At 29.1% G+C, this 25496-nt stretch overlaps 1 protein-coding gene across 1 annotated transcript in view; it reads right to left on the reverse strand.

Annotated features, from left to right (window-relative positions):
- Positions 1 to 2014: 2014 nt before the first annotated feature.
- Positions 2015 to 25496, reverse strand: part of mAChR-A (muscarinic Acetylcholine Receptor, A-type) — a 100419-nt gene continuing 76937 nt past the window's right edge. The window contains exons 5-6 of the mRNA XM_075372030.1: positions 4268 to 4543; positions 2015 to 2587 (exon numbers count right to left, since the gene is read on the reverse strand). Of these exons, the coding sequence (XP_075228145.1) occupies positions 2015 to 2587; positions 4268 to 4543 (849 nt within the window). The remainder of the gene's footprint in view (positions 2588 to 4267; positions 4544 to 25496) is intronic.

A 25496-nucleotide genomic window follows, 5' to 3' on the forward strand; every position in this document is an offset into this window, starting at 1 on the left:
TGATGACTTAATCATTTTAAACATTTGGAACAAAACATAACCACAATTTGTTGTTGTTAAAGTGGTGCTTGTGGCTAAAGTATTAATTTAGAGAGTTTTATTTACTTTTGGAATGCATTAGTATAATGAAATAATAATACTGTTGTAAAATAAAAATAAATATAGTGATATAGAAATTACAAAATTTATTCATTTTAGTTTAAATTCATGAATGCAGATGGCAACAGCTGTTTTTATACCATGTAATCTTTAAATTTAACTTTCTATTCATTATTAACAAATAATATTTTTCTCTATGTGTGTAAATCTAATATTTTTTCATTATTGTGATCTATGTCATTTTGTCTTAATAGATCAATTGTCCTGTGTAAATCAATCATATAATTAAAAAATAAAAATGATTTAAGGACTGGAAACGGAGTCTAACAGTTAGTGGTGAGTTCTCTTCAATTATCTATTTACTGATTCATTTATTAATTTTGATATTATAAAATAATGAATTATATGTTGGTCTGTATTTATTACATATTCTCTATATACGTTTGTTAAAATATAGTGAAACAAAATGGGGTAAACCTGTTGTTTCTGTTGAATAAATAAAGAATTAGAGCAGTAAAATGATAAAAAAAATTTCAAATGAGAGCTTTTATTTATTTTTCTGGTGCTATAGTTTACTTAGAAAAAGAAATGTTGAAGAAAAACAGATAAAAGATATTGAATAATTATTTTTAAATAATTATTATTTATCAGCATAAGATTTCTATTAAATGAGTGTATAAATCATAATTTTGTTTTATTAACTTTTTAAAATTCAGAAAATAATACTCATTAATAATATTCATTGATAATATTACTGTTATTATCAATGAATGAATGTATTCAACTGATAAAGTAATTTCTTGAAGACCAACTGAAAAATATTTTACAAGAAAATTTATTCACAAAAATAAAAATAAAAATTTAGTAAAATTTAACGTACAAAACTATTTTTAACATTGGTTTTTGATAAAATAAAATAAATATTAATTTTACTCTGTAAAGAATAACCACTAGGGAAAGTAAGAATTCCACTAAGGAGGTTGTGTAGTAAACATGTAAACATGAATCAGTATATTTTTCCCCCAAGCTTTTTTCCTAAACAAATACGGTATACCATGTACACTATTTTTTCTATGACAATCATGAAACCATATGAAGTTGATCTTATTACCACTATTAAACATATAGCAAAACAAGAAAAAGATATTTTTGTTTCTTCAAATATTTTTATGTAAAACAACAGATCTGATTAAAGAACCCTGATGGTGCCAAAGACAAATTATTAACAGAAGGGAAAGTTTGATAGTGTTTACAAAGTCCAAACAACCTCTATTTTGAGATACTTTTAAAGCCATTTTATATTTTATTTAAGTGTGTATAGTGTTAACATTGCTTGATGGCTTAACATAAACAAATTTAATATCCATGTTAAGCTTATTGTGACTTTCTCAACAAGACACAACAATATTTCATAATTATTGATTTTATCAAAAAATTTTGTCTAATCAAAGTCAAATAAAGTTACTACATGGGCTTTAAATGTATTCACAGTAATGTGAAGGGTGACCTCGGGTACAGGTATGAAGTCATTGGGGCTTATTAGAAATTATTTTTAAAGAGCGTTTCACTGTATAAAAAAATGTTTATATTTATATATTCATTAAAATAGAAAAAACTTATATGAAAGAGAACATAAAATGTTTTAAAAAACAAAAAATTGTTTCATATCATTTGTTTGCTCACAAAAATTTCAAAACAAATCCCATAGTAGAAATGGACCCTTTTTATTTTTTAAGTAATCATTATTAAGCAAGAGTTTTGTGGTAAGAAGTTATTAGATATTATGAGATTTAAAAAAAAAAAATATATAAAAATTACCCTCATATTGAACTTGTAAATGAGTACACTCTGTCTGTGTGTGTGTGTGTGTGTGTGTGTCAAAAATTGTCATATTTTTATCAAAATACAAAACAAATTAATTATAAAAACCACGATTCATAGCAGTCCTATTTCTATTATGCCACTTACAAGTTAATATTCTAACATAAGTCCTCCTGAATGATGCATTACAAAGAGCATAACACATCGGATTAATAGTACTATTTATATAGCATAAATAATAAAAGAAGTCCCAAAGACCCTGCGGTATGCAGTCAGTACAAGCGGTAAGTGGTTTTAATAGCACCAATATATTATAAGGAGTCCATGTTATAATAAATGTTAATAATATCGCGGATAAAGTTTTTGCTGCTTTTTTATCAGCTTTCTTTTCTTGGGTTTTCTTTTTCTTTTTTGCTGGATGATGTTTTGTAGCAGCTCCTGTTAACAATGTTTTAGTACCTCCAGCTAACTGTTTAGGAATAATTTTTGCATTTAACGGTATTCGAATGTCAGGTATATGCGATGGACGTCGACAACCTCCTGGATGCAGACTGAGGTTGAATTCATCACGCCTTGATCCCCTTGTATCTTCTGCTATCATTTTTATTGAAGGTTGCTGATCTGAAGTATCGGTATCCGGTGGTAATCTTATCAATATTGTGTATACCTGTAAAAAAAAGGATAAATAGGATGTACTTTGTAATATAAAACTGTAGTATTAATTAGACATTTTTGTTAACAATGTTAAATTACATTTAATGATCACAACATTGCATTTAAAGGCTCTGGAACTCTCAAGTGAAGTAGTTCAATAATTTTTACTATAAGAAACAGCAAAACCTTCTAGTAATAATTAGTAATGATATTTACTGTAATAAAAATTATTTATGGTGGTAACATCATTAAAAAGATACTATAACCATACACAATTTTAATTATTATACCTATTTCTATTTTTCTTTTATATTATGTGAACTTCTAAGAAAATAACTAAAAAATCATATTTATAATGAGTCTATTTGAAAACTGAACTGTTAAATGATTAATCCAGCAGAAATCAAGCTATAAGAAAAATTTGTTAATTTTTTAGCAATATATTTGCTAGATTACTATTCAATGATACAATCTACATTTAGCACTAATATTTAAAAAAATGATCTCTTAAGGCTTAATTAATAAAAATATTTATTTAACAAACACAATTAGAAAACTAAAAGTATTTATCTCAAAAATAATAAAAAATGTTTAGGCCATTCTTTGTGAGGGTCTGGCTGAAAATTTATAACCTATTCATGTGCAGCTCATTATCTAAACAAAAGGCAACATTTTTATAGCATTTATTTGAGCTGATTAGTGGTCAGTAATGTGTTGTTTCCATCCTGGGTAAAACCCAGTTTATCAGTCAGATTGACACTCATTACCTGAAGGGTCATTGAAACCCACTCCTTTAGAAAGGTTTTTTTATATCAAACACCTTTTATCTCTTTTAGTGAGATGAAGAATCATGTCTGTTATTAACAGAGAGATGATTCTTCAGATGGGATCATACACATGGGATCTTTCTTAATGTAGATTGCAGATGTTTAGCCAAGTATTATTCCCCAACTGTTACAATGTAAAATTTCTTCCTAAATAGAATGGTCTTCCTAAATAGAGGTCTGCAAACCTCCAAGACAGAATAATAGCATTTTTTCTTCATTCTTTCTTTGCTGGGTTGTTTTGTGGTTTTAATTAGACACCTAATGGATCTGCTATCTTAAATTATTGAAAAATGTAGTTACTGTTTCGTTAGTTTAATGTTTGAGTGGTTTGGTGGGGGTGACTCTGCCTATGGACCTATTCCAGTTGTTTTGTAACAGTGACTGGATAAAAAGCTGGTAAAACTTGGAAAAAAGCCCAACTTGGATCTGTTGTGTTTACAAGGTAAAGACAGTAATCACCCGCAAATCTAATACTCTTAATCACTCCTAATATACACATACATAACCTTCAGTCAGTTGATTAGAAAGCAACTCTAACAGGCTAATATAAAAGATATTCTGGCAAATTGAAATGTTTAGAAAAATTACTGGCAAGACTCTGTTCTTCAAAATGAAAGTAAAGTTTGATGATTAATTTCCACACAGAAAACAGTGTAGTAGAAATCTAAAATTATTTCTATCTGTATCAGAAAGATAATGTAATATCATGATAGTGGTGTTAATTCTTATCAACTACATTTTTTTTTTAAGGTTAGTAAAAATAGTGGAGATCTTTAAAGCTGCCCGTATAGCACAGTAAAAGATATATAAAAAAAACTGCTCACCTCAATAAAAAAAAATTAAAAAAGTCTACAAGTATCACCTACCGAATCTGTTGACATAGATCGTGCTTGTAATCGAGGTAAACTTCTTGAATCATACATGTTATGTCTAGGTGTTGTTGTGGCATAAGGGTCTCTTATAACATTTAATGATGTACATCGAGATACACTTGATTGTAAAGGTGTTTCTAATGAGACAGGTGTTGCATAACCCATCTCACTTGGGGTTTCTTCTTCTGCCTCCACATCATCTTCTCTACCAGAGTGCCACCACGCTATACACCAGTTTCTTATCCAAGCCCACGTTAAAACTCGTGGTTTCTGTTAAAAAAAAAAAAAAATTAAAATAATAAAAATTACAAGATTTCAGTTGTCTGTAATTAGCAGATTTAAAATAAATCAAAAAATAAAATGAAAGACAATCTCAAATAAATTTTCCTAAGCTAAGTTTCATCTTAAACCCTTTCCTTATAAAAGCATAATTATATATTATCAGGCTTTATAGTGAATATCTCCGTTTTATATACAGAGGTTTCTGCACCACTTACTAATGAAAAAACTTAGGATGAATTCAGAAGAGTTGTTTAAGCTAATTAAAATCATAAACAGTTTGTTAAAGACTAAACAAATTTGAAATTTCATTTTTTTTATGAAACTAACCATGTAAAATGTAGGTTTGGAATGTAAGATTAAAGTGCATCCCACAGTAATTTCCTTGGTCCCTTAACCTTTTTTAGTTTATTAATGATCTTCCTTAATATCACATACCGATCACTGTTAACTTCTTTACAGGTGACATGACTGTATCTACATCCAGAAACAATCACTTAATACTGTTAGAAGCAGTTAAAAAACCAATCATTTGATGGCTGTACCTATTTAACTAAAAATATAAATAAAACTGTTGCACTGTGGTTCCCAGCTATACATAACACTGCTAATTGCAAGGAACATTCCTTTAACAATAAATTTAATAACATTCCTTTAACAATAATAGTAGTGCCTTGTTACCCATAGTGTAAAAGTGTCATGTGTTTTGTTAAATGATAGCGTCTCATATGACAATCAATCTAAATTTGTTTATAATAGAATCATATTATATTGTTACTTTGAAATAACTTCATATAATGTTGAGCTTGTCATCATTATAGAGCAGTAGTAGTGTGTGTTTGTATATCCTGCTAAAAATTTGATTTTTGACCACGAGTAATTTGCGTTTTGGCAGTTGCATTCACCTTTCACAACTAACCAAACCTAACCCATGACGTCACCTGTATGTCGTTGGCTACGACGCCACAATAATGTCATAGGCACTGCAATAAAAGCGAATAATCGAAATGGAGCTCTTTATGGTGGTCGGTAAATTGAAACGAATATGTAATACCTTTCATCAGCTAGAATCCTAGCCGATGCGACCGTGTATAAATTTATCGGCGACGACTGGGGAAACATATGTTTGTCACGGTATTATACCATGTTCCGCAATAAAAGCGAAAGATCAGAACGCGGTGGTTTATGGTGGGTGGTGCAACGGTCGTATGGTTGCTGCTATGTTGTACGAGTATCTAACGAAAGATCGGATCAGTACGTTTTACGGTGGGTGAATGAAATCAAAACACAGGGCTAAACGATTTCATTTCCGGATTACCAAGATCCGATTGATCGACAGTGTACCCGATGTGTTAAACAGTTAGCGCTCGACCTGCTGATACATACACCGTTTGAATCGTAGAAATCGGACAAGCGGTTGCCTAGATATTACGGTGGCACCCCATCGCATCCTCTCCCCAATTTCTGAACGGAGCCCCGGGGAACTTGAAAATATTACCATTCACTGGGAGCGGATTGGTATCGTCGAGAGGGGTTGAACAATTTTTTCAGAGCGTTAGGACCAACCGTTTTCGATATATTTGCGACTTTCGTACGAAAATTCGAATCCGGTTAAAAAGTACTAAATTTTCCCAAAATTTCGGTCGCTACTGTACATAATTTTTAATTACAACTGTATTCCTTAATATATATTTCACTTATTTATAAAACGAATAGCGTATTATTATTTAGCTCCAGTCGGTTATTATAGCAGGTAGCCCTACGTTTTGGAAAAATTATGTACTTCAAACGTGTGCGAATTTTAGATCCAAACTTACCGAAACAGGCTAGGTCATCGCTTTGCAATTCGTCAGTTTACAGCTGTCTAACCAATATATCAAGATCCAACGCTAAAACATATCAATACGAAAACTTTTTCGATGATAAAGCAAACGGTATCACATTTCTGATCAACATCGGGGATTACAAATTCAATTAAAAAACGAACCAAATAAAAAAAAGTCCAATAAAACCATTAGTTTTAAGTTTTTAGGGCTCTATTCTATTATGTTTGATGTTGTCCTGAAATGTGAAGCTTTTATATAGAAAACGAATATAATATGGAATAAGACGATATAGAAATCTGCAGCGGTGATATTCGATTAAATAATGTAAGTGAAATAGAAGAGGCGCTCGTAAAAGCATTTTGTATACATACTACGGCGGACAGCAGAAATCTGGTTAGCGTTGACGGCTAATTACTCCGAATTAATATTAACTGTAAACGAGTACAGCTGCCCAAAACCGGTGCGGGGTTGACCGAGACCAAAACTAAACGTTTAAGACTGGAAGTATGCGAGCCGTCGCAGTTTATTTTAGTTGAGAACGTGTTCCATAAGAACATAACGACATACGATTATAACAATAAGGATATTCATTCGGTTCTCTACTTGTTAAAACAAGCGGATGGAAACTACTGTTTATCGGCGGTTTGTTAGTACGCGTGAACAAGTATTTTCCGTTACGCAGTTCGACATTCGTAGACCTGGCGCAAGTCATTAAAAATAAGCACACCATCATCAACGTTAAAAACGAGAATGATAATTACTTCTTTAAATGGGCTATCTTATTCAAAGATGTTGAAAGTGGAAATCCAGAACGGTTGAGCAAAATTATGACGTACTACTATAAACAAACTTCACATGACTTCAGCATGCTAGTTTCAGGTTGATGTTGGCCAAATAGATAACTTTGAAGAAGCCAACGAGGTTTCCATAAACATTTAGATTCTGAAAGCGAACAACCAGGTCAAACCGTTAAAAATCTGCGACGTTGAAAAATCAAACCATTTTGATCTTTTGTATATAAAAAAATGAAACGACCAGTAGTTACTGCTACATATCCAACTTTTTGCGGCTGGTTAGATAAAAATTAACGCAGCACTGTCGCGAAATTATTGTATGCAAGCGTTGTTTTAATTTCTACCATGAAGATAGTGAATGCGAGAGAAAATGAAAGATCATTTACGTCACTGTGTCAACCGGCTTACTCCATCATGCCAAAACCTGACAAATACAACCCGCTGGTGTTGAAGTTCAAAAACTACCAGAACAAGGACCCGGTTCCGATCGTCGGGTACGCAATTTCGAGAGTATACTAAACAACGTACCATACACCTCAAGTAAAACGCACGCCTAACAATATCACGAGCCCATGTGAGCTATGGGTTATACTTTGTTTGTCAAGATTCCGTCCACGATGGAATCAAACGCGTTCTTATTCAAGAGCCGTTATTGTTCAGAGGGCCCGATGTTACTAAAGAATTTACTAAACCAGTTGCATTAATAGCGAATAAAATTGCTAGTGCGAAGAAAACATTGCAAGAAAAAACAAAATTGTTCGTGCAAAAATGCAAAAACAAACTTGGTATGTGTAAAAGCGATCCGACTATGTAAATGACTCAAGAACAGAAAAAGCTTTTGAAAAGGAAATTTGCTGCAACATGTGTAACAAGAAATTTGGAAAGAAAAATAAAGAGGTTAGAAACCACCACCACTTCTCCGGAAAGTACAGAGCTGCACTGTGCGGCGGTTGCAACTTGCGTAAGAGAAAACAGACCACTATCCCGATATTTATTCACAACCTCGTCGGCTACGATTCACACTTCATCGTCAGGGAACTCGATTACGACGCTAGAAAGATTGATGTTATCGCAAAGTCGAGCGAGAAATTCAGTAACAATTAGTAAAACGATCGCCGGCAACATGAAAATAAAATATGTCGACACTTTTTAGTTTATGGCGTCCGGATTAGATAAACTTGTCTTTAACCTATCCAAAGATACCTTCAACCATATATGGAAGTTCTTTTACGCGCAAGACATGTCGCTGGTCACCAAAAAAGAGGTTTTCCCCTATGATTACGTGAACTCATGGGACAAGCTCGATGAAACGACACTACCGTCTAAAGATACATTTTATAGCAAATTTACTGATACTCATATCACTGATGGAGATTATACGCATGCAGTGAGTATTTGAAATCACTTTGGCTGCGAAACATTGGGCGCGTACAGTGATCTGTGCTTGAAATGTGATGTCTTGTTATTAGCCAATGTAACTTCGATATATCGAATGAACACAGTTCTGAGACAAGATGGAATGATTAATTTCGAAAAAGACTTACAAGCTAATTAACAACTCGGTGTTCGGTAAGACGATGGAAAACATTCGGAATCGTATGAACTTTCAGCTGGTGTCCGATCCTAAATAAATGTCTAAATTCGTAACTAAACCAACATTCGAACATCGCGTCATTTATAAAGGCAACATACTACGAGAAAATGTCGGGGTGGGCAATCGGGTAGCAAGAAGAACTGTTGAGATGACTAAAGATACAAATCACCTCAACAAACCCATATACGTCAGTTTCCTTATCTCAAACACTCTCTTTCTCCATTATTGCTATCTATAGAATACACTTCTTTGCGCTGAAGAGTTTCCTTCCAGAATTAAATAATGTATTATTATGCTCACATGAAAATAATTTACTAGTTGTAATTTAAATATCTGCATCTTAAAACAGTCACCTCAGGCTTTAGAATATTGAATTATTGGAGCTAGCTTTGGGTTGCACAAATTAATAAATATTCCAACCCGAGTATTTGGAACAGTTCAAGCTGTTTGGATCATTTGTACTTTAGAACAAAAGAAATTAGCTTTAGTTACAAATCGTGTGTTATTTCGTCAGAAACTTTTAAAAATATGACATTCATTTCCTCTAGGTCAGATGATACTAGAAATGTACTAAAGAGAATCGATTACGAGTTGTTAAAGCTAAATTTAAGTATATTTGATTAGAAGTGCATTTATAGTCTTGATGATGTACGATTGCTTTTCAGTTGTTTGTTAATATTTTTAAAAAAATACTAGAAGAGGGTACAAAAATGAATCAGTTTGTTAAAGAATAGAATATTTTGAAACCTTGGATGACAGACAACTCGTGTAGCAAGCAACAATGCAGAATTAAATTGTACAAGTTAGTTAAAAAAAAAGATGTGCCAGGAAAAAAGATCAGTGTAATTAATTTACTTATATTTTTTTTTTTTTTAATAAAATATTACATTTAGTGGAAGAAGGAATGTACAGAAATTATAAATACAATGGTGATTTTACAATACAGTGGGATATACAGATTATCTAACTGAAGGAGAAGGACAGATTACTCAACCAACAAATTAAACTAAGTTATTGAAGTATTCCATTATTGTTTATTTTATGTTATTTTTAATAAATAATTCAAAGGTAATTCAAAAAGTTACAAAACATGCTTTGTTGAAAAAGATTAGGAGAAAATAAAGTTTTTAAGTTGTTTTAAAAATCTTTTAATTTGAATTATTACACATAGACAACAATATTTGAAGTTCTACAACCACCAATTTTAAAGATTCTTGCTCTAACTGTTATACCTCATAGTATCAAAAATAAATAATATGCATACCATCAAAATACATATATGGAAAACTCATTTCAATTGACACATTTATTGACAACACATCTAATCATTGTACACAACATTAACAATGTTTATATCAATGTTGCATTATCAACCATATCAGTTACAACTACATTAAGAAACTCAATAAATAAAATATCTAGCACACATTAATGATTGCACATCCATACTTAATATGTCTTCAGGCAAATTATTATTAGCTGACAACATTGGCAAACATTAATAATATTCACATAATAATACTATTGTTATGAGGGTAATATATCTACACAAAATTCAGAAAAACATCCATGGCAAAAAAAGAAACAGACATTAAAAGAAATCTTATTTTGTGGCACATCAACAAATATTTATACCAATTGTCAATTTCATGTGACATAACACAGTTCTCACCAGTAATTTCAGTAACCCAGCTGCACACATTTAACTTCAATGACCAATGATATATCATAACTATATATGAGTTATAATCATATGTCTCTCTCTCTCTCTCTCTCTCTCTCTCTCTCTCTCTCTCTCTCTCTCTCTCTCTCTCTCTCTCTGCGCGCGCGCGTGTGTGTGTGTGTGTGTGTGTGTGTGTGTGTGTGTGTGTAGAGTGAGAGAGAGAGAGAGAGAGAGAGAGAGAGAGAGAGAGAGAGTCAAATTATAATTGTTTAAATTACAACAGCTAATTTAATGAGGAATACTAAAACATAAATTAATCCTGCAGTCATGAACAACTAATGTTTATTAATGAGAATGTAATAACCATAATGTATACTGTTATCTGACTAATACATAAATCATAAGATTATAATGGTACACTTTTAATTTAGGAAAAAACTGGCAACAAACCATCAATTTTGCTGTCACAACTTTAATGCTTCCTATGCTTTTTATAGTAACTAATAATAACATTGAATATGTCAATGATTGGCTTACAGCCCCAGACACAAAAATAAAATTTTCCTTTTAACCCTCCCATAATTCAAACTGATTTTTATAAACTAAACTGTAATATAAAAATATTTAGATTGAAAAAAAGGAACAGTTATTTTACTGGATTATATAATACTTCATTATAACCAAAATTTTATGAACTGACCAATATAAAAGTAAATAAAACTGTTTAATTAATATAAACATATATATGTTTATATTATAGATAATATATATATATATTATTTTTATCAAAGTTAACCGAAAACATAGAAGAGAAAACTTTATCAGTGACTTTTATTAAAAACTTCAGAAGTAATTTCATAAAACTAATATCACTCTCGCTTTTATTGTACGGTACATTTTATAAAACAAAAATCAACTTTATGCATGTTATGAAGTGAAGTGAAATGTGAAAACTCAATATCCTCCTGTTTCAGAGTAATAACAACCAGCAATGAAAATAACTGATAAAAAATAAAAATAGACGGAATGTAATAAACATGGATATGAAGAAAAATATCTGTATTTATTTATGAAATATATTCTTGTATATATAGTTTTTATACACGCTGATATTTTATTAATACCATGCGACATATATATATCCCCAATATAATAAAACACACCACTTAGGTATTTAAGGAAAGTAGAAGTAAATATATTTTCGTAATGAATAAGCAGTAATTACATTAAACTACTTTTTAATGATGGAACATTTTATAAAATACAATTCTGTTGCATGAAGCTGTGAATATGATATATTAAGTTCAAATTTCAAAATTTTCTGAAGCAGTAATTGGTTGATTTTGAATAGGGTAAGATAGACCATCATGTCTTCTAAGGGTAAAATGACAATCATTATAAAAACTAAAATATTTTTAACAATATTACAAGATAAACTGAGATAATAAAAAAGAATAATTATTCAAAGGTTATGTAAATTCGAGGTTAGGATAAACAGATGACATGTGAAAAAGAATATTGGTTCAATTCAGTACATAAAAATTTATCAGATTAGATTGTATCTGTCAGTGGCACTTTGTGGTAAATACATTTTTTAAACAGCAATCAATGTTTTTTTTGGAAATGTAACTTGTAAGTTATAAAATAAAGATTTATACGTAAAATGTCAAATAAAAAATATCTTCAGATCATCTATGTAGGTTATACAATTTCTTATTTAAAAAATATCTTAATTTTAATTAATTTGGCAAAATTTTTATATAAATATTTTTCAATTAGGTTTATATTCTTTTTCAATTAGGATGAATCTGTTCTACCTGAAACTTTAATAATCATCGTCATCAAGTGTTCTGTCTAGCAGAAAATCTCTTACACAACTGTAATACCCATCCATTTCTATCCTAAGCCATCTCCTTCATCCTTGTAGTTTTCAATTTTCACCTCAACTATTAACTTCATCCTTCTTTTTCCTTGCAACTTTTTCCTTCTGCTTCCAATGCAGTTGTCAAGATTCCACATGTCCTAAACCGGTTTCCTTCTTGTTTGTGTAATTCCCACATAAATACTGTTTCTTCTGTAATCCTGTTCAGTACTTCCTCATTCCTTACTTTATCCATTCATCTTACTCGCTCCAACCTTTTCCATATCCATGTCTCAAAAGCCTCAGTCAAATCCCTCTCCCTCTTCCTCATTGTCCACACTTCACTTTCATACAATGTAACTTTAATGGTCAGATTTAATAAACAACCCATTTATTTTCTGAGGTTTCTCAGTGTTTCCTTCTTTAAATGATAAAAATATTTCACTTACAATGACTATCTTTTTAATGTTAATTTTCACCATCTTCCACTTTATAGTTTGTTTTATTTATTAATACTGAAACTTCTATATATATATATATATATATAGAAGAAAAAGGTATATATATATATATATATATATATATACTTTTTTCTCAGCATCATGATCTGAATTATGAAAACAGAAATTATTACTGATTATAATCTTATGTAAAATTCCAATCTAAGGTTATGATGTAGATAATGTGGCACTCCATCTTGCCTGACAAAATTTTATCTCTTAAATTGTAATTAAGAACTTATTCTCAGAAAATCATTGATTTTTATCTTAAATAAATAAATCATAAATAATAATCATAACAAAAATATATTCATAACACCATTGTGACAAAGTAATTTTTATTTTAATTAAACTTAAATTTTCAGTACCATCCTCGACAAATTATTTTATAACATATAAAAATATTCATTAAAATCTGTTTGTTCAGTTTTGAATAGGATTGAATACACATGAAAGAGTTAAATATACAGAGTTCAAACTCTTGAAGTCTCTTAAAAAAAAATAATAAAATTAAAAATCCACAAATATAAACAACTAAAATATTTTGATTTATCTATTTTTGTTTGTGAAAAATAATTTTACAGATTTTTTAAATAGTTTATTATGTAATTTTATGTTCTTTATTTAAAGTATGGGTAGCCAAACAAAAAACTTAGCCCTTAAGAAAAGTAATTGTTTACAAGAAACAATTTAAAGAGACTATAGCAGTCTCTGCTATATGATAATAGCTATCATTAGCTCTCTGGAATGTACACACATGTGGTGTTTTTATCAGTTTTTCAGTTTCTTGAAATTTTGTATAAAAATCCGAATGACATCAGGCTTCATACCATTCACACTAAAAATCAATCCAATATTACGCAATTATTAAAAAAAAAGAAATTTCAAATAGTCTATGTGGAAGCTGTAACTTCTTGTTTAAAAAATAATTTGTTATAAAAGAAAAGCTTTTACAACAGTAGCATCAGAGAAAAATTTTCTAAATGGCTAAATTTTTCAAAATGATTGGAAATATTTTTTTTTAATATAGCCTTTTTGAAACCTCCTCCTCCCAAGTGGAGGTTTCAAAAAGAAATAAGTTACCAAAAAAGATGTACTATTTAAAAAATGTATTAATTTATTATATCATTTTGTAGTAGAAACATCTGAATGTTATTAATGAAACAACCTGATTTTAAGATTAAGTTCATTGTAACGGACAAAACATCCTTGCAGATGAGGTAAAGTAAAATCATAACAACCTTAGGTAGCTAGAAAATAAATAATTTGAGAATCTACATAATAATTTAAGATTAATCATTATTTGTATTTAAATTACTATTATTACTAATTATACTGTCAACAACTAAGACAATAAAGATGTTATTTATTAATGATGTTTCAAATCTCAAAACCAGAAAAAAATTATTTCATAATACAAAATTTTTGAATATACAATAAATGAAAAAGAAACACATTTTAATTTAAATTATATTTAAATAATAAAATTAATTCAGTTCAATAACTGAAATGAAATAAAAGAAAATTTTTATTAATAGATCAGAAAGTTGAAATACAAAATACTTTCATAATAATTATGCATAGAATTTGTATATATTTGACAATATCTCACAGCATTTCCGCCATGTCACTACATTTTTCAGATGTTAGTTACACTGTTGGGAATTATTTTTTATTGTTAAGGGAATAGTATTTATATAAATAACTGTCACTAAACTTTTACCTTACCTATCTATTCATATGAATTCATTAACCTTTTTTTTTTGGGGAAAAATTATTAAATTAAAAAGTTTTTTAATTTTTTTTTTTAGAAAATTAAAAAGTTTTTTAATTTTTTTTTTAGAAAATTAAAAAGTTTTTTAATTTTTTTTTTAGAAAACGTTTTTTAAAATAAGAAATAAATGCTAAGAATATTTAAAATTATTGAATTTTTGTACAATCAAAAAAAAAAAATTGAATTTAGTATACAAATAATCATTTTAATAAATACTTTCAGAATCATCTCAAAGCCACAAATAAGAGATTAAAAAATAAGCTAACGTATAAAACAATTTTTTTTTAATAAATTATGATATGATCAAGATTTATCTCTATCAATGGTTATTAAACTTTTGTTTTAAGTGCTGTTGATAAATAAATAAGAATGTCATCTTACTATAATTAGAAAAAGCATTAAAATAATACATTGTTGTTGCAATAATACCTTTGCAAAACATTTTCCAATCTAACAATTTAAAGAATAAATATATCATTTAAAACTAAAAATCATGCATGTATGTGAATGTAACAGTTTTTAAAGCTGGGAATGAAATTTGATGAAGCAATGATAAAAAAATATTTATTATTTACATAAATTGGAAAATAAGAAAATGCTCAAAAAACCAGTTTCAACACATTTTTTGCACTACAATGGTCATTTCAATTGTTAAACAACCATCATTCAACTGAGGAAATATCCATGAATTTAATGTAAATTTATTTAAAAAAAATTAAAACTATTAAAAATGTCTATTATATGAGCATTAAATGGGTATTGCTTCCAGTAAATGTTGTTAATGGGAAGAAATTTCTGATTAGTTTCAGATTCATGTTACCTCTACCTAATGATAAATTTTTATCTTATTAAAACAACTGTTTATAACTTTTATTTTTAATCTATAAATGGTGCCAGAGTATTTATCATTTAATAATACAAAGAATCATTCAAAATGACAGAGAAGTTGTTTTACAGTATTTTATAAGTAATGCTTATTTATTATTAATATTTATAATTATTTGTTTTTTATATATTACTACCTAAATATCTATCAATGATCTGTTCTATTATATAAAGAGGAAGAGGGTTTTTCTTCATTAGGCATAAACAAAAAAAACTACTTGATTAATCGAAACAAAATTTTTACCCTTGTTTGTTGGCATAACCGAGAAGATTTGTAGCTATATTTCATCTCAAAAAAAAAAGTACGTATATGTAGTAGTAGAGATTTGCTGTTTGAAACACAAACTTTAATGAATTGATTTAATAAACTGTGAACTGTGAACCTCTATCAATGTTTGAGCTGAGTTTGAATGAACGATTCAAAATGCGTTAAATAAAATAATATTAAATAAATTTAAAAAAATTCTATTTAACAATAATGGGCTTCATGTGGAGACTGTGTGTGAGGCTAGAGTGGTGAGGTACGCAAGCACCTAATAGGAGGCTAGATCAATCATCACCATCAACCAGTAACAAACAGGGTGCCCGTGGGGTGCTGTTTTGGAGCCCTCTGGGTAATCTCTGCAGGTGTCCAGGGTGCCAGTCCCCCTGGAAAATCTGAAATGGCGAGCAAAGCAAGCTTTGCAGCCAAGGGATAGGCCCCTTGGCCCTGGGAGGCCCCAAGGAGCCTGAGTTGGTTCCAGGATTCACTTGTGTTGACCTGAGCCTTAAAGGTCCAAGTTCTGGCTATTCGGGCTGGCTAGTTTTTTAATAATCAAAATGGCCATCAAGTGTTAGATTTTGAGTGTTTTTTGAGCAATTTTTTTAAAAAATTTTGTGCATTGTGTTGTTTTCTGATTTATTTTAATAACTATTTAGTATAGCTCTTTGTATGATTTGAAGATATTTTTCAATGTTTATCATCATCATTACTTAGTGTTTGATTGTTAAAGCATAATGCTGTATAACCTGATGTTATTTTGTGATTCAAGTTTTAACTTTTCAAAAAAAAACTTAAGAAAATGAATTGGAAAGTATTAGGATAAAAAATATTATAAATTGTAAAAAGACTTAGCTTATGCTTAGTAGTAGTTCCTTTTATATATTATTTTCTTCATTTCCTTTATTAATTACATAATATCACAAGTTTCTTATTTTAGTGGTTCTTATGAATAGTTTTATTTAATATGGACACAATTTTTTTATGTGTATACATATTTTAAATAAAATTGAAGAAGATACATTCAAACAAATAATTAAATCTGATATCAAAAAAAATTCTTAAAAAATAATAAATAAATTCTTTTTCAGTTCTTTATATTTTAACTTAAAATATATTGTTGAAGATTATATTGGTGATGATTTAACTTTAAATCATCACCAAATTAATGATTAGTAAATTGTTTGTATTTTATTTTTAATTTGGTGATGACTTAAAAAAGTAAAAATATAAAGAACTGAAAAAGAATTTATTTATTATTTTTTATTTCCTTGAATGAAGTAAAGGAAGTATTGTAATTGCGAAAAATTTCGATTTTCAGATTTCAATGGAAATATCCATTTTGACCATCCCTGAATTCATTTTTATTAGTTTTGGCGTGATGTCTGTACGTACATACATATGTATCTTGCATAACTCAAAAACAATTAGCTGTAGAATGTTAAAATTTTGGATGAAGGGCTGATGTAACATCTAATTGTCCACCTCCCCTTCTGATTGCAATCGACTGGACCAAAATCAAAAAAATTTGATTTTGGAGTTTTTCTTAACTCCAGTAATACGGCCTCATTGACAGCTTTTCAATGATAAAGTGGTACTTATTTTCATTGGTTCCTGAGTTATAGCCAAATAAACTTTTAATTAATGAAATATTTGGATCTTACAAGGGGAAGACACAGCGGTTCGAATCTGACTTCATTTCCTTTTTTTAATTTTTTTTTTTTTTTTAATTTAAACATATTGATTTATTAATAATCATTACCTCTGATAGTAAAAAAAATACAATAAATAATAGTACAATAATAAATATAAAGAAAATATAAAAAAAATTTCAGAAGTTTGAAGTGAAATAAAATTTTGTTTACTTTTCATTTCAAAAAAATCTGATGTGAACATTACATGACTTCCTTGTACACCTATTAAATTACATATACACATTTTTTTGCTGCACTTCATTAATATTTCATTTGAAAGTGAGATAAAATTTTCCAATTCTTTAATAAAGTGGACAGTTATACAATTGCTGAACTATTAGTTTTTATTGAAATCAAATATTTATACAATTATTAATTCAACAATCTTGCACGAAATATTAGGATAGAGTAAAAGTCCCTTTATTACTCATATTACTAAATCAGTATTATTTGTATCTTCGTGAGTAGCTGATTAACAAAAGTTTCAGATTTCTGGTGTATCATATAAATAAAAGTTAATAATAATTAAAATAGTATATTTAGTGAACTCCTGAATACTGGTTATAAATATTAATTTCAATCTTATGGGCCACAACAACAGGAAAAAGTAAGATAACATGAACAAATATATCTCAAAAAAACGACAAGAAAATGAATATGAAGAGGAAGAAAATGAATATGAAGAGGAGGAAAATGTTAAGAACAAGGGAAGAATAAAAAAATTAAGAGAAGATGATAAATAAAAAGAGGAAGAAAATGTTAAGACCAAGGGAAGAATAAAAAAGATTAAGAGAGAATGATGAATACAAAGAGAGAGAAAATTTGAAAACTAGAGAACGTTTACACAAATTAAGATCAGAAGAATTATATCAAACCAAAGTGCAATAAATGATTGGCAACAAAAAACAAATAAATAAAATGATGATCAACTCTGACTTAGGGAGAATATTGTTCAACAATATCAGAGAAGTAATGAACTAAATGATAAGAATTTTTTTTAGTTTATTAAAGATCGGTATGCCTCAGTGTATATATTGTTCTTGTGAGGATCTATTTTTCAGTGACTCTGTAATAACTTTAGTGTAGATAAAATTAAACAGAAATTGATGTTACAACAGTTCTAAATACAAAATTTCAACATCCTACAGATAATCGTTTTTGAGTTATGTCAGATACATAAGTACGTATGTATGTACAGACATCACGGCTAAACTAGTCAAAATGGATTCAGGGCTGGTCAAAATATATATTTTCGTTGAAATCTGAAAACTGAAATTTTTTGGGATCACAATACTTCATTTACTTCCAACAAGGAAGTAAAAATGTGTATGTGTAATTTAACAGGCATACAAGGAAGTCATATGGCATTCACATAGATGTTTTTTTTTACTTTAAGGAAATTTTTGACCACTTTTTTAAATAATTATTGTAATTTTGAAAGGGTGCTTTGCTCCTCTACTGTTATTAAAGAAACAATCTTTCACAAACTAGGCAGTGTATCTCTAGGATCAAGGTATCGGATTATAGTTTTTTATCATTTTGGATTTTATTAAGTGCAAATAAATCAAACAGTTTCTTAAAACAGAACTTCACAAACATTAAGAAAATATTGAGCGCTTTCATAATGTACGGCATGAACAAGGTTTTTTCTCAAAGACTTCTACGAGTAGAGTCCATCTCCTAATGAAAGTCTTAAATCCCCTTAATTTCTCTTCTAACTATTGCCTAAATGCTTTTAAAAAATTTTTAGAGAAATATATTCAGGTATACTGAATAAGAGGGATGTTAAAAGCGAAAAAGGAATCTTTCAAAAAGTAAAAGTTTTATGAGGTGCATTTTAATTCAACCGTAGTTGAATAAAGGAATTTTTAAATTTCCAGGTTGAATTTTTAAATGAAAATTGTTATACACACTATTCCCAATGTCTGAGTCTAATAAAACTTTCATAGCCTAAATATAGGCAAATCATTGTATCAAATTGTAATTAAATTTAATTTTGCCGGTCTCCGTGGCGTGAGTGGTAGCACCTCGGCCTTTCAACCAGAGATTCTGGGTTTGAATCCCGGTCAGGCGTGGAATTTTTTCACACATGCTACAAAGCATTCATTTCATCCTCTGCGGAAAAAAATTGCTTAACTTCGGATCCAGAGGTTAAAAAAAAAAATTAATTTTAAATTAGATTAGATTGAATAGGCTCATCCATTCCACAGATATTAAGAAAAATATATTTCAACACACACACACAATTGCAACATGGTTTCTTGCACTTCTGGGCTTTGGGAATATAAAAACATAGAGAAATTTAAAAAAAGGGTACCAATACTCTAACCATTACAATACTTTCTCTTGTAGTAACAACTGTCATTAATGGATAGAAATTCTGAATTAAAAAAAAAAATGTTTCTCATCTGTACATAATAAAAGTTTATTTTCACACTCTCCTTTTATTAACAGAGTGTGAAGTACTGTTCAAGAATAACGCAAATAAATAAAGATATATAAAATCAATGAAAAAAAAACAAACATATAACACAAGGAATCATCATATGCACTAGATTAAAACAAAACAAACAGTATGTTTTATTCCAACATATGAAGTGATGTTTAAAGCGTAAAGGTAAAATACAATATTTGGTATACGGTTTTACTTTAAGTAATTTATTAGTGTATACTCCTCAATTGGTGTGTATATATATGTACACATGTGTTTCTATGTCTGCTGTTACTAGATAGGGCTTTTGTATTGTGTATACTGCACCACCTTCTCTTAGAAGGTGATTGACGATAGATGAGGGAGGAGGTGGTAGGTAAAAGATGTAACGGAACGGCAGAGGAAGGGTATCGTTTACTGGTCGGCACAGCGACAATGGTACTGTCGTTGTCATGGTGACAATCGATGGTTGAAACCCATACCATCTACTAACAACAACCACCCCTTTTTTCCACTATTATGCTCGATTCCCCTTCCTTCCAACAACAAATATTCAGTTCTTGTATTGTTTTGATATGATTGTTAGACTTTCATTATATTGTATTAACATATTATATAAGTTATATAAGTATATGCTTTTAAGTACTCAAAACAATATTTGAAAAGTTTTAAAATTCAATCCATTTTAAAAACTTCCACAAATATTTTAAAATAATATATATTATTTAAAAAAAAAAAATAATGTAGTGTAATTTAAGAATATGTGTGAATGACATGAAAAGTCACTCTCAACTTTGGTGCGATTTTTATCTTAGTCAAGACATGAATTCTTTAACAAAAAAATATGTTGTGTACATCAACTGACTTCCTTATACGCCTGCTAAATTACATATACACGGTTTTAAAAGTACTTAAAATGTTATTTCCCTAATAACTTCTGATTTTTTATTTTTATTGTTATTATTGAAATATTATTTATTGTAAACATTTTTTTACAATCAAAAGTTAATAATTATTAATAAATCAATATATTTAAAAAAATTTATTAAAGATCTGGCATGTGTGCTTCACTGTATATATTGTTCTCGTGAGGGTCTATTTTTCAGTCACTCTGTAGTTAACTTTAATGTAGATAAAATTAAACAGAAATTCCAGAATAATTAAATAAAATTAAACAGAAATTACATTAGAAAATATAAAAATAATACGATTCTAAATTATAATTTTCAATTAATATTAAATAATCAGGAGTTTCACCAAATCTATTACATATACACATATGTAATAATATATATATATATATTAATTACAATTTTATTTCACTAATAACTTCTGATTTTTTTTCCATTTTTTTTTATTGTTATTATTGAATAATAATTTATTGTATTTTTTTTACAATCACGGGTTAATAATTGTTAATAAATCAATATATTTTAATTAAAAAAAAAGTTAAAAAAAAGAAAAGGAGATGAAGTGTGATTCAAACCGATGTGCTTTCCCTTGTAAGATCCAAATATTTCATTAATTAAACTTTTATTTTGCTTAACTCTGGAACCAATGAAAATAAGACCACTAATGATATATCGAAAAACTCTCAATAAGGACTTATTACTGCAGTTAAGAAAAAGTTCAGAATCCAAATTTTTTTGGATTTTGGGCTTTTTTGGACACTTTTGGCAGTCGATTGCAATCAAAAGGGGAAGTGCACAACTAGATGTTACAACAGTCCTAAAACCAAAATTTCAACATCCTACGGCTAATCGTTTTTGAGTTATGCGAGATATATACGTACATACATACATACATAGTACGTACAGACGTCACGCCGAACTAGTCAAAATGGATTCAGGGAAGGTCAAAATGGAAATCCAAATGTTGCTACATAATATATCAAGTTCGCCAATTCTCTAATGTCGGTTTGGTTGGATTTCCAATAAAAAAACACCTAGTTTTAATTAAAAATAAATAAAAATAAGGTATAATAAAGTTATTTAATCATAAAAAAGGAGAGTATTAGTGTAAGTAAATAAATATACAATTAACTTAAATAATCAAACAAATAAATAACATAGATAATGAAGTACAAATGAAACCCAAGTAAAGGAGACTTAAATAAAAACTTAATCTCATATAAAAGAGAGTGTCCTGACTGATTCACTGACTCATAATCAACGTACAACTAAAACTATTATAGGTAGAGACTTGAAATTTTCAGGGTACCTTCGTATCTTTAAGTAGGCGTGCACTAAGAAAGGATTTTACGAAATTTTGATTTTAATGGTTTCAAATCGATAAAAAACTAAATTTCGTGTTAACAGCGCTAACTGTTGGACGTAAAAGCAACATACGCTATATTAAATATTTTACGATTGCATTGCAATGTTTCCGATGTGTGTGTCCGCTATAGACTAAAAAACTACTGGACCGATTTACGCGCGGGGAAGAAGGGAGAAAGGGAAAAATCGGAAAAGGGAAATAGGGAAAAATAGAAAAAGGTAAAAGGGAAGAAGGGGAAAATGGAAAAAAGAGGAAAACGGGGAAAAGGAAATGGAAAGGGAAAAGAGAAAAAGAAAAGCGGAAAGAGAAACGGGGAAAGGGAAATGAGGAAAGAAGAAAGGGAAAGAGAAACGGGAGAAGGAAAGGTAAACGGGAAAAAACGGGAAGGGAGAGCGAAGCGAGCCATGACCCTCTGATCATGACGGGAACTGCAAGTAACCATAGAGCACGGGCGAAGCCGCGATGGGGATGCTAGATTTGAGATTGTAATAAATTTTTTGTTTATCTTTATTGGACTTTTATATTTTCTGTTTTCCTTTATTTAAGTTTTGGGCAAAAATTCATTGTTCATCGTATATTCTTTCAGTATTTTTCATAAAAATTTTATTTACCGTTTTATCAGGATTTAATGAAAATCTAAATATAATATTGTTGATTAAATATTTTTTATTTATAAAAAAAAATAAGTTTGCTATTAAAAAAGCATTGCGAGTTTAAGCTAGATATATATTGTGGGCGAAGTCGCGACGTGGTACGCTACTTAAAAAATAAAAAAGCATTAAGTAATTATTAACAAGAAGATAAAAAAATAATAAAACAACCAAAAAAATCAATAACAAAAGATTCTAAATAAAAAAGGTAATGAACCAAAAAGAGTACAAAAACTGCTCTTAAATGCTCAGGTTGATAACCTCAACCAAAAAATCAATAAAAATACAAAGATTAATCTACACTAAAAAAAAATCAAATCAAATTAAAAATAATATTAGGTGGATCTTTTTTTTTATTTAGTATTTTTTTGTTCTAATTTTGTTGACTAATTTTTTTGTTTTGCTTTATATGTGAGTATTAATTTAGTTGATTTATATTATTTCCAGTTGGATGTTTGATTTTTTATTTTCTGTTAATTTTGACAATGTCAGTTCTTAAAGAAATAAGAACTACTAACTCATAATTCAAAAACGTAACTCTCTAACATGTACAGAAATTATAGTTACACTGTTAGTTCAGTATATTTTTCTTATTCTGTCATAACTTAATTGGATTTAGATAAACAGTCACCATCAAGCAAACTTATTTTACATGTGAAGAGCTGTAAAATGAGTTCTTATTTTAGAAAGTATTTTGGCAATGAATTATAATCTTGCAGCTGCAAGATTATTTAGGAATACATCTCCTCACACTGGTGTGAATAAATCGAGTATAAAATGTACACTCGATTGCTTTCATAAATAAAAATTGTGAGTAGTAGATAACGCATGCTCTGGTTGTCCTTCAGTGCTAACAAGTTGTATGCTAACATTAAAAATATATTGCTTTAGTTTTCTGGAAAATCACAGTGACAACTAGCTTCTCAGTTCAGAATTACTAAAACAACAGTTTTAAGAGCAACATGACCTTTAAAATTACGATCTTGCAAAATCACTTTTGTTTTGAATTAATTGCTACAAGTGATCCATTTGATTATTAAATATACAGAAATGGTATAGATAATTTTTACTTCTTATATCAAGCATGGTTTCATCTTAACAGCTAAATTAACACACAGAATAACCAAATTTGAGGCAGTGTAAATACATCCGTTTTTAAAATCACTTTTACAGTTAACATTTTGGTGTTTGGTGTGCCATGTCACGGATAAAAATGATTGGGTTGATTTATTTTAACAGTTCTGTTAATAAAATATTTACTAAGACATTATAACAAATTAATTTATAGCTCTTTTAATGCCTGTCAAATATTTGACTGTTTTGTTACGACTGTCAAATATCAGAAGGATTATGGCTAATCAGAATTCCTGATCTTACGTAATCTTATCGTTAGGAAATTATGAAAGTACTGTTTACAATTATTATAACCCTTATAATATTGCAGAACTGAAGACCGAGTTAAAATTTGTGAAAGGTATCCAAATATGATTAAGAGTGAAAACTTGTTTAGCAGTAGATGTGGATCTTTTCAATAATTATAAGATTTTGTATTAAAAATTCAAAAAAAGTCATCACCATTCAAATTTCTGTAGACAAATAATAATTGATTTGTCTACAGCTGGAGAATTTATGGAGGAATTTTCATTTAAATATGCCCACAGTAGAATGCAAAGAATACAATTTTTAATGACAGTGCAATAGTAGTGTTGAATTAATGGACATTTAGTTAAACTGATCAAGTTCAATGGACAGGTGAAGTATATAATATTTATTCAGTCATAATTGTATCACAGGAAACGTAACAAGTAGGTTTGTGAAAGTCCATAAAATAACATTTGAATATAAAAATCATCTTGTGTAGGGCTAAATTTCATAGATAAATTAGCATATACATTTTTACCTGTGACTTATTCTTTACTCAATATTTAGTCACTACTGGGATGGTTAAACATTTTTGAAGGTAGACTGCACATTAATATAATTGTAGGAAAACAATGATTGTTATTTTATGTTTACTGTAGCAGATATAAAATAGAAATCTTTGATGTACGTAATAGGTCTATTTATTTTCATTCCATCAGATGGCAATTAATTTAAAGAGCCTGTCTGAGCAGAGATGTTTATATATAACCAGCCCACATGGCTTAATCCAAAAAATAAGGATGTACTCAAGGAGAAAAACAACAGTTGTTATGGCCAATAGACTACATTAAACACTGTAAAGGCACTTGGGGTACAGCTAGAACTGTTCCTATGGTAGGCAATCCCTTCCCTTAAGGTTACAGATGGATAGGATGGTAGAGAATAACCACCTACTAGTAATAATGATCAACTGGTAAGTTCATCTTATACCTCACAGGTAAGCCAACGTACTAAAGAGAAATTACAGAATACTCGGTAGAGTTCAGACAGATCTCATATTACTTATATTTTAATATATTGCATTATTCCTACATCCTGTAATTACTATTTTCTTGTGTTAGCACTTTTCTTTTTATTATTATTATGAGGTTTATTCAATATAGCTAATTCTGTTCACTGCCTTCCATATTTCCATATATCTCTCTCATATCTTCATCAGAAAGACTGTTTTCCTCCACAGCCAGTATTATACCAACCACCTACTTTTTTTCTGGGGTCATACTCGCTTCCTACATCAAGCTGGAATCATATCCGTTGAATATGGAATTTATCTTTTTCATTTATTATTTTGTGTCGATAATCTGATTAAGAATT

The sequence above is a fragment of the Lycorma delicatula genome, chromosome 7 (assembly GCF_047948215.1).
Source record: "Lycorma delicatula isolate Av1 chromosome 7, ASM4794821v1, whole genome shotgun sequence".
NCBI lineage: Eukaryota > Metazoa > Arthropoda > Insecta > Hemiptera > Fulgoridae > Lycorma > Lycorma delicatula.